Genomic DNA, 15642 nt, shown 5'->3' with positions numbered 1-15642 from the left:
TTAAACAGGTAGCCTCTTTATTGTAATTCTACACTTTCAACCAGGAAATGTGCAAGTAAGTGGACATTATTCTTTGCATCAGAGTTGTTACTATTGCTCTCAATATTGTCTGAACATTATGAGACACTACATTTATGCTGTGGATATAAATTAATTAATTTATTAATTGCTATCTATTGCTATCAATTGCTGTAGGTAAATAATTCACTCACGACTAAATCATTAGCGTTCATAAAGATGATTATTTGCGTGCGCTAAAGGATCAATCTGTAAAAACACGTTTCCTTCTAAATGCTCCTTATAATGATTGCTCCTTCATCATTACATTATCCAGCTAACTTAAGCTTAAACCTGGGTTTTTGCAGGTTTGGGCTTAAGGCTCTATTGCCCTGGTAAAAAGTCTGGCTAAATTGTCTCGCTTCGTGAAACAGAAAATCCTGGGCTTATGCCAAATTGTCAACAAACTTATCCAGTTAACTGAGTTAGCCACGTACGTGAAACGGGGCCCTGGTAGTGTGGTGCACTGACAACAACCTGTCACTTAATGTGGACAAAACCAAGCGGGCCACCCACCCCAATTCACATCAATGGGGCGGAGGTAGAACAGCTTCAAGTTCCACAGAGTACACTTCACTGAGGACTTGTCATGGTCACATAACACCACCACCCTCCTCAGCAAAGCCCAAGAGACTATTTCCTCAGAAGACTCAGGAAATTTGGCATGCCACCCAGGAATTTTACAAACTTTTACAGGTGCACAGTAGAGAGCATCCTCTCAAACTGTCTCACGGTCTGGTACGGCAATTGGTCTGCTTCTGACTGCAAGTCCGTCCAGCGTGTAATGAAGGCAGCTCAACGCATCATCAGAGCGCCACTCCCATCCATAGGGGACATATACAACACGTTGTCAGAAGGGCCAACGATATTATCAAAGAACCAACCTACCCCAACTATGGATTAGTCCTGCCATCAGGGAAACGGATCTGCAATCCCGATTTCTCTGACTTGACCATGCGACATAGTAAGGTGTTCATGTGGCACTTCCTGGTCGGAAACTCGTTCAGACCGTAAATCCAACAACCACTTGAATGCAGGGATACTATTTATACTTGTACTTGTACCTGTACATATGACAAATAAAACTTGGACTTGAAAGGGAGTGTTTTTGATGGGAGGGGCGGGATTGTACAGTCAAAGTCACAAAAGATTTTCCATTTTCCAGGAAGTAAAAATGTGATTTTGATACAAATTTTGTCTTGTTTTTGTCATAAATTGTCAAATAGGTATATGAGGTGGTATGGTATGATAGTTGGAATGAGCTAAAAAGGTGAAACTCATTTCTCATTTCACAGTGTGAATTTAATGGTGTAGAAAACACTTGTCATTTGTGTAATGACAAGTCTAAATCCAATGAATAATATATAACGAAACGTTTAAACCCACCAATCTATTTGCCACAGTCAGAAGCTGCCGTCTGTTCCTCTGCAGGTATGCTCTACCTCCTGGAAGTCATAGCGCCCATTGTTTTAAACAAAAAAAAAAATACATAGAAAAAACATCACAGAGACATACTGCTGCCGTGACTGATGCACTCCATCATTTTAAACATATGTATTGTATTTTTTTCACACAGGTATTAACCATTAATAAATTTACACACCTTGGGAGCAGAACAGTATGCCGACTCCTACATTCTTGATGTTTAGGATTCTGTTTGGCACCTAGTGTTGGGATGGCCGTTTTTTGTCCTTTTCTGTGTATGATTTTTGATAAACCCACAAGCAAGCAAAGGCATGAATAGGAAAAGCTCAGACATGCAGATCTCAATCTGTGGAAGACCTATATAACTTTGCGCTGTCTGAATCGAGCCCTAAACCTCTAATTTCTAACATTGGGTATTAATAGAGTTACATGAATTCATGTTGATTCCTGTAGTTAGGTTTTTTTTTTTTCATTTGATATTACAATTTATTGGTATATAAAGGGACCTTGTCAAATATGGCATTCTTTCCTCAGACTTTTTGTTGATCTTTATGTTGACTTTTTGTGCTCTTACTGATATTGTAGAGTAGCTGATTAAAAAGGCAAAAAATATTTTTATGTCCTACCAGATTTGGTGTTGGTCCCATCACAGTGGATGTGCACTTTTCAAAACTGCATCTCTGCCGTTGCTACAGGAGGATAATGTCCCACATTCTTATGTGGAAAAGTAAGAATCACACAGATAATGCATTCTTTCTCTATTGATCCTGTACTGTAACATTTTGGATGTGTTCCTCTCTCATCTTGCCAATTGCCACACTAGAAGCTCTGCTATTCTCTTCTAGTCCTTATAATCTCTACAGTGAACAGTGATTCATATGTTTTAGGCAAATCGGATAATTAGCAGCAGAGTTCTTCAAAGGCAGCCATTTGCCATGGCACTTCAATGTAATAGTCTTAAGGGAAAATTATACTTCTGCGTCAAATTGCCGCCGTAGCAATGGCGTGGGTGCCTGCGTGCAAGTATTTATGGTTCTCCATCGGTGATTGTGCGTGTAGACCACTGAAACACTAGACGGCAGTGGCATGCTATGTTATCATGGAAGTAGTTTACATTCTCTGAAGCTCATGTTCTAGATATTTCTCACCATGAATTAAGTGACATCTGGTAGTCTTTATAATTTGGAGACGAGGTGTCCTACAAATCAATATATTTGCGATTTCGATCCGCTCCATTGTCTTCACTATCGACACTATCCATACAGGTGTGAGGGAGTATGAAGCAGACCAATCACAGTTCTTGCGGTCTTGCGTCACCCTATTTGTAGTTATATTTTTGGAGAGGTGCACGTAAGCTATCTGTGGGCTCCGCAGTAGCCTAGGCCCACCTATGCTGTTGGTACCTATATCGTCGGTTCGACACAGAAGCATAATTTACCCTTTAGATGGCATTGTGGCTCTTCATGCTGGGTGTATTGCTTGACAATGTTGATTTTGTCATATGACACGGGAAAGTAAGAACAATGCTCAGAAGGATTGGTGCAGTTTTATTTCTTCTGCTCTAGAAAATAGGTCTTTTGAAATGAGGTTGAACCAACTTTCCATTGTCTCACAATGTGTTTTTGTTGTCTTGCAGAATGTTGACAGCTGTGGCTCATAACTACCTTTTCTCAGTGAAGACAGAGGACCTTTCTGACACTCTGCCTACCGTCCAGGATGTACAGCTGTCTTACAACAAATTTAAACAGTTCTTCTTCATTGGTCAGTTGACTTTCAGACTGTCTCACTTAAGGCCTCACATGTGAGGCCCTATTCTCACTAGAGACAGGGATGGTATCTGGACAATGCAAGAAGCAGGAAATACTGGGGTAAAAGTAGGAAAAGAGGAATCACTATTAGAAATGAATGAGAGTAGCAGCTTAGTGGGGCACACGCACTCTTGTCTTTGATAAAATAAGGAAGCTGAATGTGATGCCACTGACATACAAACGTTTACCTTACAGGTTGCATGGTTTGTTTATACATTTCTGTTTTCTCATAGACAGCACAACAGACTTTTGGGTATCGGATATGAAATGGTTCTCCTCACTTGACAACTGTGGATGGTTGGACATCATCAGGTCAGCTCAAAGAAAAAGTCCTCAAATTTAGTATTTTACCCAGGCAGGCATACATGTATCAGCCTTTTTCTATAGCATACATGTGTTAACACTTGCACTGATGTACTTCAGGCAGTGCCTTCACAAAGCAATGGAGGTAGTGGAGTGCCTTGAAAAGGAAAACACCAATGTTCTAATAATGGGTAGGTAATTTAACATTTAATCTCACTGTCATTGCGGGGATGTTTAAGTACAACTATAAACATATGAAAACATATTCATATGAAGGAACTACCACTTACCTGTGATATTACCCATTTATATGTGAAATTCACATAACAATTACGCGTCAGGTGCTTCCGGGTACTTTTTGATCACAAACTTGAAACCAGCAGAAGTCTGGCAAATTTTTGGGGATTCTTTTGGGTTACGTCAGTAAAGTCAGAACAGGCAAAAAACAGAGGACTGGGTGACAAAATTAAACCGAGAGGAGGACCCAGAGCAGTAAAGTGCTGCTGCTGGCCTGATAAATTTGCTGAAGAGGCTGATTCATGGAATTAGAAAGAATTGTAGCTATCAAATCATCTGCTCTAGCCATTCTATCAGTGTTCACTTAAACCTGCAAGAAGCAATTTCCAACCCTATAACCAATCCTGAAACTAACGTGTGCTATGTGGAGAATTTCTTGAGACATAATGATATAAACTAATGTCCACACACATGGACCAGCTGTGTTGCTGTTTTCACCTCTTTTCTAAAACTTGTCAAAATCCAGACTGACTCGAAGCCCATCCAGTAGCTTTTCATTTTTTTAAAACTAGCTTGTCTCCTTCCTCGCTGTTTAAAAGCACCGCTCACCCCCTCCCATTCCTGAAAAAAATTCTCCTAATGCCGGAATCGATGAAGTGAGCAAACTTTTAAATTAGTAAACTTGCTACCTACCGCTTCACTTGTCATTGTGGGACATGTAACCTTCAGCGGGAGAAAAATCGAACAAAGTGAGACTAGTAACCAGCAACACATCTCCGTAGGTACGTTTAGCTTTTAGCCTTTATGCACGGTTTGTCCTTAGGGGCTTCCGTAGTTCAAGAGTATTGCTGTGCTTTATTTACAAATGTGTTGCGGTTTCTGTCACCCTCTAGTGGTCGGAAATAGCTTGGTGCAGCTTTAACAAGCCATATAGAACCTTTTTGTGCCATCTTAGTGAAGTTAGCGAAAGTTAGCTATGACTCACGTTAGCTGCTATGTTAACTGAATGCCACTTAACCTAATTTATATAGCTGACTAAACTTGTTAATATTTAAGATTAAGTGCCATTCAGCTTGCTAAGTAAACACCAATAGAGTGACTAAAACAGAAATGGAAACTCAGAAGTGCCTGATGTGTAGCTGTTTGCATGAATTTCACATATTTCAATAGTGTAATTCCTCACTGAGTCTAATTTTGTCTACTTAAGACAGCAATGACAACTAGCTGAGGGTGATGATATCTGTCTGTTCCAGAGGAGGGCGGCTCAGACCTTTGCTGTGTCATCTCCAGTCTGGCCCAGCTGATGCTGGATTCCTTCTACAGGACTCTGCCAGGCTTCCAGAGCCTGGTCCAGAAGGAATGGGTGGCAGGTGGCCACAGCTTCTTGGACCGCTGCAATCAGCTGCACCTCAAGGACAAAGAGGTAAGAAATTTAAAAAGATGTGGGGGCCTTTCTTTGCCTATGCAGAGAAAATTACCTTCCCAGTTATCCCCGGATAAGATCCCATTTTATCTTATTTACTTATTATTTTTATTTATTTATCCTTATTCTGGCCTGATGATGTTATAGTGTTTACCGTGTTTGTGTTGTGTTTTCCTTTATTTGCTGTGTATTGTATGTTGTTGTTTTTTTGTTTTTTTTATTGTACTACTATGTCACTGTCACTTACAAGCACTTTAAATTATTGTCAATTTGTGTTTAAAAACCAATAAACAAAGTTCATAAAAAAAAAAAAAAAGGACAAAGAGGTAGGCTCTCTGTCGTAAGATCACTTTGCCAATAATTAAATCTAGAAATCAAAGTTACTTGATTTTCTGCCTTTTTCACTCATAGGAATCTGGGAGCCCTTTATGAAAGAAAAAAAAATATTATATCTCAATTATTGCCCAAGGACTTTTGCCTTTTTTTCCTTTTATTCAAAAATAACTTAGTAGACAATAATACAACAAAAAAACAAAACAAAAAAAATGTTCTCAGGTTAATAAATGGTTAATAAATGATTAACCATAACCACCGCAATGTACAGTAAGGTAACAACCAAAAATCCCAGTAGCAGTATTGCAGCAACACCAGGCTCTACATAATTCAGAAAGGGTCCCCGTATTTTAAAGAAAGCATCCATTTTAGTATGCAAAATACATGTATATTATCAGCTTTATTACATTTAGTTTTATTACTTTATTGGCTGTTATTACAAGATTGGAATATTCAGCAAAATAATCAAGACTTTACAAGATAATTTTAGCCATAATCATTTAGCCCTACCAATACTAATAAATTATATCTTTATGGCACTGACCATCTGTGTAATCCTGCTTCTTGAAAAACCTGACTGATTTGATTGTAACTGCACCCTTCCACCTAGAATGCTTCTCCAGTGTTCCTGCTTTTCCTTGAGTGTGTATGGCAGCTCCTCCAGCAGTATGGACCGGCATTCCAGTTCTCAGAGACGTACCTGACTGTTCTGTCCGACAGCATTCATGTCCCAGTCTTCAGCACCTTCCTCTTCAACTCCCACTACCACAGGGCCAGCCTCCTCAGGGTGAGAACCTTCACATTCATACACACAGGGCTGGATGTCAAAAAAGTGATACTTATCAGTACTGTACAGTTTTTCTGTATCAGAATCAATTTTAAGGCCTCCAAAGGAATTGAAACTTATTGAATAGCATTACTTGTGTAGTTTTGCAATAGGATCAAGTTTTCTAGTAGTTCATTGGAGAATTCAAATAAGCATATTATAAGTTGTACTGCTTTGCATAATACAATGTTATTGCATTCAACAAAGAAAGGTAACGAAAAAAGTATTGTTTTAAAATGTAAATATGAAACTATTGAATTGCAAGTATTGGAAACAGTAGGCTATCAGTTAGTCCCTCCAATTTGGAAAAAAATTCCAAATTCTGTGGTAATTCTACAGCTAGAAATCATTATTCTGCGATATTCTGCAGACATTAGGAAAAACAGCTAAAAATGATCAATTATTCTGAAAAATATATATTTATTCATCAATCCAGTTAAAAGGGATCTGTAATATATTCATAGAATAAACATGCTCCTTCTAAACTCCTACTGTACATGTATTAAACTGGAACTCTTGAAAAATAAGAGGGTTGAACCTCCACATGTGTAAACATAAACAAGATGGAATGAAAAAATGAACCACTGTAAAATAAATATATGGGAGCAGTGGCAGCAATGTGCAGCATTCTCTTTCTTAAATATTAAAGGCTCTACTTCACTCCAGCAGCTGCTAAAACGTTTATGGGATGTGCATATGGTCATCTTCTCTTCATCATGATAAACTGAATCAAACCAGATGGAAACTGCTGTTTGCGGTGCCGTGTGCTTTTATGAATTGCTTTCACAATATGTAAATGATCAAAAGGGGTGGAAGTAGGGGGAGAACAGTAACACAAATAACGTCCTGGTATTTCACGTTTATGAATGAGAAAACACCATGACGGTATCTGCCCCTAACGTCACGCTAAACTTGCCGGTAAGTTTTATGAATGAGCCCCATAATGTAACGTTATGCAAATGAGGTGATGACTGCCAAGAGATGACAGCTGACGAGGAGAAACTGAAACTAAAACTCACCTTCATAATCGAAGAGGGAACTTGTTGCCTTTTCTCTAGTTTAGATCCAGGAGTCAATAGAAACGTTCTTTGTACTTCACCAATGTTAATTTTGGGCAGGTTGTGGCGCGATTTAGTAAAGGCCAGAGCTGGCAACAGCAAGTTGTAATGCACCTGTTTCTCAATTCGGAAGCTGTTGCATGACAATATGAAAAGGGCCTATACCCTAGTGATATCTAGTGGTAATTTTGAAAAATTCATGTTTTCGAGAGTGAATGCTGCTTTTTTCGCGGATGAACACATATTCCGCGGGTGGACCTATTTTCCATGGTAAATTCCACAATCGCGGAATCCTGGAGTGTCTAATCAGTATTGAAAATTATCCCATCATAGCCAGCCCTGCATACACACTATGTTCAATATTACAGAAGCTTCAGATGAAAATGATACATGGGTCTCCCTGGTAGGATGTGCATATACTGCTATTTATGGGGCTCCAACTGTTACCTTGTAAATGTCGTTCACAAAATTGATTTCATGGCACAAAATGCATTTTTATAAAATGCATTTTCGTAACATGAAATCCAAAAAGACAAAATATAGAAACAACACTTAATTCTGTGGACAAAAGTGAAAACGCTGTTTTCGTTTTGTGGATGAATAAGCTCATATTTACATTAAATTATTTATTTATGTAAATTTATTAATTTGTATTCTTTGCCTCATTCATTACCAAAGTATATTTTGTGGTATGAAATATATTTTGTGACACACAGCAAGCATTTTGTGGACAAAAATGCATTCCGTGGATGAAATAAAGGTAACACTTGGGGAGATGTGTGCAGTGAAGCTAGGTAGTTGGCTGTGTAAAACTCTCACTCCTTTAAGCATTTAAAGTGTTTTTTTCAATAAAAAATACACTACAACGTACTTAAAATACGATTAAAAGCTTTGAAATACTTTGTAAGTATAAAAAATAAAATAAATATACAAATGTCATAACAAAGTGTAAATGTAACGTTAGTTAATGTAGGAATATATATTCTTGTGTCCGACGCATTGTCAGACACTTAGCTGAGGAGATCATTTTAGGGGCTGCATTACCATGACCATGTAAAATCATTATTTAAACTGATTTACATTTCCATCATTATTGGATCTCAGTTCTGTGAGTGCAGTAGTACTCAGGAGAGAGATCCAGTCTTGCTCTGAGAAGACTACAATATGCACTTTGGTATTATATTTATTACTATTTGTAATAATATTTTTGTTTTAGACTATTATTTATTTCTTCTGCACTGACTGAAGAAAGTACATTAACCCTTCACAACATTATTATAACATTATCAGTTTATTTTTCAATTGAGCATTGGTCCTGTAATAAAAATGTTTATTTATGTTATTTTAAGTCATGCTTTCATAAACATATTTAAGGTCTGTTTATTAATTTGGTAAAAATGCATCACCGGAAAAATTTATCTTGCCATCGCAAACCAGCCAGCTACTTTTCCCATCTGGCTGGCTACTCAAAAATTTGGGGAACCCCCTGTATGTGTGAGATGAGATTTGTAATAAATTATACTTGTTTTATGATGAATTGCCCCTTTAAGATTTGGTGTCAATCACATGTATCTTTTGCTGCATTCTCCAATCTAGAATTTTTTTTAGCTCAGACAGCAACTTTCTACATAACTAAGGAAATCTTGTAGTGTTTACTAAGCCTAACTCATACTCCGTTCTCTTGTGTTGGCAGGCTGAGTCACCACACTCACAAAGAGGCCCATTGAACTGCCCCACTGTGTGGGACTGGTCAGTACAGTTTGACTGCAAGGCCCAGGATCTCTTTGTTAACCCTCTGTATGCCGAGAAGCCCAAACTGGACAAGTCTGTGAGGAAGTCACACCGGCCTAAGGTTAAAAAAAAAAAAAAAAGCCTAGAGCTTTTTCCTGTTCAATGAAGCCAAGTCTGTGATGCTAATGTAATTACTGTAAAAAGAATAGTACTCTTAAAAGAATAGTTCACCCAAAAAATTTTTTGAGTATGCTGCATGAGCTCTTTGGAGTACTTTTACGGTCATGAACTCTAAAGAACCAGCTCCCGTTCAATTCAGTTGTTTTGGAGAAGGCTGACATGGAGCTGCGTTATCTAACTCATTGTGTTATGTGGACATAAAAACTTCACTAATGGTGAGTAAATAATGACAACATTTTAATTTTTGGATGAACTATTCCTTTAAAGGGAAGATTGAGGACTTTTAGAAGCCAGTCTTATTTATATCTAATCATGCCTCCCCTTAAGACATAGAAAAGTACGCCATTTTGTTTTTGAGAAACTGGTAGCAGCCTCATTTGACGTGCTATCAGTGCTCATGCTAGTCAATGAGGATTTCTTTCCAAATGACACGCAAGCCGTTCTATTTCCCCACTAATAATGTTAATGAGAAATAGAAGTGTTTTAATGCCATTTTAATGTCTTTGGAAATGACAAGCATTTCTAACAAATGCAAACAAGAGCCAAAAGTTTTCATAAAAACAAAAACACCATCTGGCAAACTTTTTGATAGTGCTAAGTGGAGGCTTGATAATTGATAATGAATAAGATACACAAAATACTGAATCGTGCCTTTGATAGTTTCCATTGCCAAAACATAACATCACTTAAGCTTTATTAAAATGATATTCAGTAAAATTTGAAACACATATTTCACTTCTAGCACCAGAGGCAGCTGTCCTTGCCCAGTTCAGCCTTCAAGACCCCTCCAAAGAAAGGTTTCTTTAAGGATGAGGCAGATAGCTTGAAGAAGATGCTGCGGGTCAAACGCATTAGCCGCTGGATGCTTTCCCCAGACTCTCCGCAACCCTCCTCCAACACCAGAGAGTTCTATGAAACCTGGCAGCGCAAACCCTTGGACTACCATGGCCTGCTGCTGCCTTGCCTGGATGGCCCTGCAGTCCGGGTCTGGATGCAGAGGTACCTCCGCTGGATCCAGGAGGTGCAGATCTTTGGCGGCGGCCTGGTTACCGTCCTCAGCAAAGTGTCTGACCTGCTGGATGAAGTTCAGGAGCTGCAGAGGCAACTTGACCATCATGGCTGCAGCTTAGCCTCCTATCGCCAAAGAACCAGGGCCAAAACAGCCACAGCTGAGACTGGTAGTAGATCATCTGTGCGCCTCTCATCATCGTTTCCTTTCACCACGTTGAGAAATAATTGGTCCTTTAAGCCAGCTATCCCCACTGGCCTTCTTCAGAGCCTAATGAATTCAGGGAACTTAGCAGACAAGGAGGATGATAATGACCCAGAATCTATGGTCTGACAGTAGCATACACCACCAGTAGAACAATTGGATAGTTTTGAAGATCTCAATAGTAATGCTGGTTCTAAATTTCCCCTTGAGGTGGTCAAAGGTTAAGAATAATCAATCAAGATGCAACCTTAAAGTATATGTTTGGCAATTTTGGACCTATTACACAGGATAATTTGTCTATTTCAAGCCTGTAATACTTTTTTTCCATGGAGATATTTGCACATCCAACTATCTCCGATGCAGGTGCGTTGGAAAGCATCACTTCAGTCTTGAGAAAAGAAGATCCCGCACACTGCTCTTGCTCAGCATCACAATTTATTGATCATACTAACGTTTCGGTCCCTCTGGACCTTCGTCAAGAGTATTAAAAATAAAAAAATAAAAAATAAATACTCTTGACGAAGGTCCAGAGGGACCGAAACGTTAGTATGATCAATAAATTGTGATGCTGAGCAAGAGCAGTGTGCGGGATCTTCTTTTCTCAAGCCTGTAATACTGTAATACATTATTGGCTCCTGAGTCAGCTGTTGGTTGAAATGGTGAGCTCCCGGTGCTAGCCTTTTGCTGACAATAAGCAGTCTAAACAGGGTGTCAAAATATCTCCAAAAAAGCCATTTGTAGGCTTCTTTAAGAGTAAACAGGAAAGGAAAAATAAATTTAAATTAGCAAATCCACCAATCAGGAAATCACAGAACTATTTTTCTCAGACTGCTGTGAGGTGAAAGTGCGCTACTGGTGGTGTGATCTAGTTTTGCAGACGGTCAGGTCAGATTGTAAATAATTGCACATGGAGCCGGTTAGAGTTTGGTAGAAGATTATTTATTATAGCTTTCCGGGCTATGAAAATAAAGATGTCGGTGAGTTGCCATATCGTTTTCACGGACTGGCTTTTATTATTGTTGTTTTGACATACCCATTTTGGACTGCTTGTTAGCAGCAAGAGGCTAGCAACAGGAGCTTGCTGTTTCAACCAACAGATGACTCTGTAGCCAATACTGTCTGCGGGTCCATGTATTATGTAAGAGACAAATTATACATAGGTCCAAAATCAGCAAACTTATCCTTTAAACTAAAGAACAATGGCCAACTTGATACCAGTGGTGCACTGGTGAAACCTGAGCTTGGAACATTTTCAAAGAATAATGCTATACAAGGAATTAACTGTGATGAATGCTTTACCATACTGATGCGAGTACTATCCAAAGAGGGTGGTATATTGTTGAATGTACAGCTTTGAGACATGACTATTGAGTAAACATTTAATGTCTTCATCAAGTTGGCATTAGAGGTTGCAGGGTGGTGAACACTTCCCTAAAGTCTGTATAGAGTATAGATAGATAGATAGATGAGGTTTCTTGAAATGGGTAGATGTACCAGAGGTTGCTTACTTGGAAAGAAGCCATGTCCCCTATAAGGCTGCGTTCACACATAGCATTTTTTTGTGTGGAGAAAGCGCTGCCTGGAGCGCTTTTTGTGAGGAGAAATAAAAAGCAGATCATGATAACGTCACCTGACGTTAGCTGAGCAGCTGCTAGCTCAGTAACCAGGTGGTTAGCTCTATCAGAAAATACAGTGCTGTGGAACAAGCAAAGGCTTACCAGATATTTCCAGATATTTCCAATACATGTCCAGCATAATCCATACTGCCTGCTGCGGTAACGGAAATTCACTGATTACAACAACCTATTTCTCCACCGGCACTTTCACTTTCTCCATATTTGTTGTTGCTATGGGAAACGGCCAGTGTCTCCGTCATCGCGATTGGTTGGCTGAGAAAAAGCGGTTCACTTCACCTGCCGCTTTTCTGAAAAGTTTAACATTTCTCAACTTTTGCCAGCGCTCCGCTCTGACGGAAAAAAATGCTGGCTGCAGCGCTTTTCAGGAGCAGCTGCCTTTTTGTGCACCTTGCGGCCGCTTCCCATTACTTTTAGTGAGAAAAGGGCGCTGGCAGTTGGGGAAAAAACGCTATGTGTGAATGGGGCCTAATGCTGCTTTTTGTAATGTAGTGGTTGGTGGACCAAATGCAACGAAGCCAAAAATATGCACACCAGAGCCATTAGAGCAACGTCTAGCCAATTTTGTACATAAAATGGAGCTGTAATAAAACAGGTGAGATTAGGCAGATTTTGAGAGAGTTGGTTTGCTTTTGTCCTCCGTTTTGTACCCCCCCAACCCCCCACATGGTAACTATTTCACTATTGACTATTTTAGAATGAAATGCATACATTTTTATAGTTTATTCACAGTTGTTAAGTATGTGGTAAATAACTAATAGCAACTAGCCTATGGAAGTGATGTTATAGGTTAATTTGTAAATCTTTGATGGAAGCTATTTCTAATTAGGATTCACTATTTAGAAGTTGTAAGTATTAAACATGACTGCTATCATAAATAATCTGAATCCAACATTAGTGATAACACAATGTCTCAAGTGATTTGAGTTTACTTATGATCTGTCTTGGATATCCATTGTATGTCAAATGCATATCTCTAAAGACATATTTGATATGTTGAATTGGTATTTGATCGACTTTCTCATAAGCCTAACTTTAGTGTGCAGTATACTCACACTGTGGCTATATAAATGGGATATTAAAATCTCAAACCAATTTCCTTTACTTCTGATAACATTGATTAGGGCTTTTCACACAGAGCTAGTGGTCCCTGCTCTGGAAAAGGGTTAAGGGCAAGTTATACTTCTGCATCGAAGCTATGCCGGTGGTGCAAGCATATATGGTTCTGTGTTGGTGATTCTGCACCCAGACCACCAAACAGCTAGACGGCAGTGGAGTGCTTTGTTAACACGGAAGTAATAACAGAATAACAGTGTGTTGACATTCTCAGAAACTCATGTCCTGGGATATTTCTCACCAACAATTCATGACATCTGGTACTCTATAATTCAGAGATAAGGTGTACTACAAATGAATATAGTCTCTCTTCAATCTGCTCCATTGTCTTTGCTATCGGCAGACATCAACCAGATACAGGTAGGAGCAAATATCAAGCTGTCCAATCACAGTTCTTGTGCAGTTACATTTTTGGAGAGGTGCACAGACCAGGCAGCAGCCTCTGCGGGCTATGCCGGCACCGCAAATAATTTATCTTGTGCATGAAATGTGCTATAGAAATAAAGTTTGCCTTGCTTTGCCTTATGGTGTAGCTACGGCGTAGCTTAGATGCAGAAATATGAATTACCCTTTAATTTTAAGGGTTATTCTCAGAAAATTGTTTTAAAACAATCTGTTGGGTTGTGTGAAAAGGGTTGGAAGACTGAGAACACTGTGTGAATCATTAGCCCTGGGCTAAGAGTTAGCCGTGGGTTAAATGTGAAAGGGGTTAAGCTAACCTTTGGCCAACTGTTAGCCCAGGGTTAAGACAAATCAAGGCTAAGAATGTGCTGTGTGAAAAGCCCTATTGTGGGTGCATGAAATTCATGTTTAGAATGTCTCTCTCACTCATTAAAACCAACATGTTTTGTGCTCACAGAAAATGTGGGTACAGTTACTGTAAGCTATTAAAGTTAGATGAAGTTCGAAAGGTAGAAATACAAGGACTTTTCTTGTGGGCCAACTGTACTGCTGTCTATCTAATACTATGTATATACCTTAAAGGATAATACCGGTGTTTTTTAAATTTTGTGCCAATGGTCTAGGTTGCCCGTCTCCTTTCCATTATTCCTTGTGATCTCTGCTCACAGTCACCATAGTTGGAGGTATCATGGCTTGTTTTCCTGCCTTCAGAACAAGCCATTTGCTGCCAATCATTCTTGTACAGTATGAAAAACGACTTCCACAGACTTTAAAATTGCCCGAACTAAATAATCCATCATAGTAAACATGAAGACTTAATTTGGTTTTGTTAGTATGTGCATTACATTATACTCTGATTACTGTCAATCACCTGAAATAGAAGTCTCCACCAGGAAATAATGCCTCAAAACATGTCGCCTTACAAACTTTATTGTGACATCCATGTCTTTTTATTCAGGGGGTCTTTGTAAGCCGGCACAGCAGTTAAATTCAAGCTAGGTTTGACACTGTAAAGTTAGGATTTTAAGAACAAGAAGAAACAAGTAAATGTTAAAAAAATCTAATTACACATGGTATGTATTGCATACCATTGATAAGGTGAAATCAGACATAAGTAAAGAAGTAAATGGACTATAACTATAAATTATACCGGTATTCTCCAATAAGCTTCGGGGAACACTGAAAATAGGGAGGAAAAGGTGTACTATTATTTTCTACTGTATGAAAGATAAAATCGTCATTTTGTATTTTTATAAACCTTTATATTTTCTCTGCACTACTGAGAGAGAATGGTGAAACTGTAATACACTTGTATGTTACACCACTGGTGCAAGCATCTAAATGTTCAGACGGTGTCACACTGTTGAATCTAATCATAGCTTTGTAAATTTCTGATTTCTAATAAAAGATCACACTATGTTTATTCCAGTACTTGTTTAACCTGTTATTTCTAAGTGTAACAGCTCATCGACTCAAATTTTTAGCTTTTAAATGGAGTGTGTGTGAAAAATTCTGTCATTGGTTGAAAGGTCATTCTTTTACCGTGTGGACAGACAATAATCCTCTCACCTACCTTATGACCAAACCCAAACTTGACGCATGTGAACAGCGATGGGTGTCCAAACTTGCCCCCTACACATTTGATCTGAAACATATTCCTGGAACAAAGAACATTGTAGCTGACACACTCAGTCGAGACCCATTTGCAAAAACTGTCAGCCACAGACTCATCACAGAGTGTTACAGTCACCTGCTTGCTGAGGCTGAAGAGGTTGGCCAAGATGGAGTTCAGGATACCTTCCATCTGAAGGTCCAGTGGTGACACTGGACCCTCAGAGGGAAGGTCCATCTCGGTGACGAGTTAAAAGATCAGCTCGCGGTGCTACGCCGCCCCAG

The 15642-nt window shown here is 39.0% G+C and overlaps 1 protein-coding gene across 1 annotated transcript in view; it reads left to right on the top strand.

Annotated features, from left to right (window-relative positions):
* The window catches only part of mtmr12 (myotubularin related protein 12), a 32661-nt gene extending 21646 nt beyond the window's left edge, over window positions 1–11015 (top strand). Inside the window, 8 exon segments of the mRNA XM_071537956.1 lie at window positions 2112–2209; window positions 3119–3243; window positions 3524–3602; window positions 3714–3784; window positions 5084–5253; window positions 6197–6373; window positions 9164–9322; window positions 10124–11015. Coding sequence (XP_071394057.1) covers window positions 2112–2209; window positions 3119–3243; window positions 3524–3602; window positions 3714–3784; window positions 5084–5253; window positions 6197–6373; window positions 9164–9322; window positions 10124–10723 — 1479 coding nt within the window. The 3' untranslated portion in view covers window positions 10724–11015.
* Window positions 11016–15642: the final 4627 nt, after the last annotated feature.

This window comes from Centroberyx affinis, unplaced genomic scaffold (genome assembly GCF_046629955.1).
Source record: "Centroberyx affinis isolate AG114_WGS23_722 - 3 ecotype Tasmania unplaced genomic scaffold, CSIRO-AGI_Caff_v1 ptg003164l_1, whole genome shotgun sequence".
In the NCBI taxonomy this organism is placed as follows: domain Eukaryota; kingdom Metazoa; phylum Chordata; class Actinopteri; order Beryciformes; family Berycidae; genus Centroberyx; species Centroberyx affinis.
Note: the sequence above shows the minus strand (reverse complement) of the source record. Positions and strands in the feature narration are given on the sequence as shown.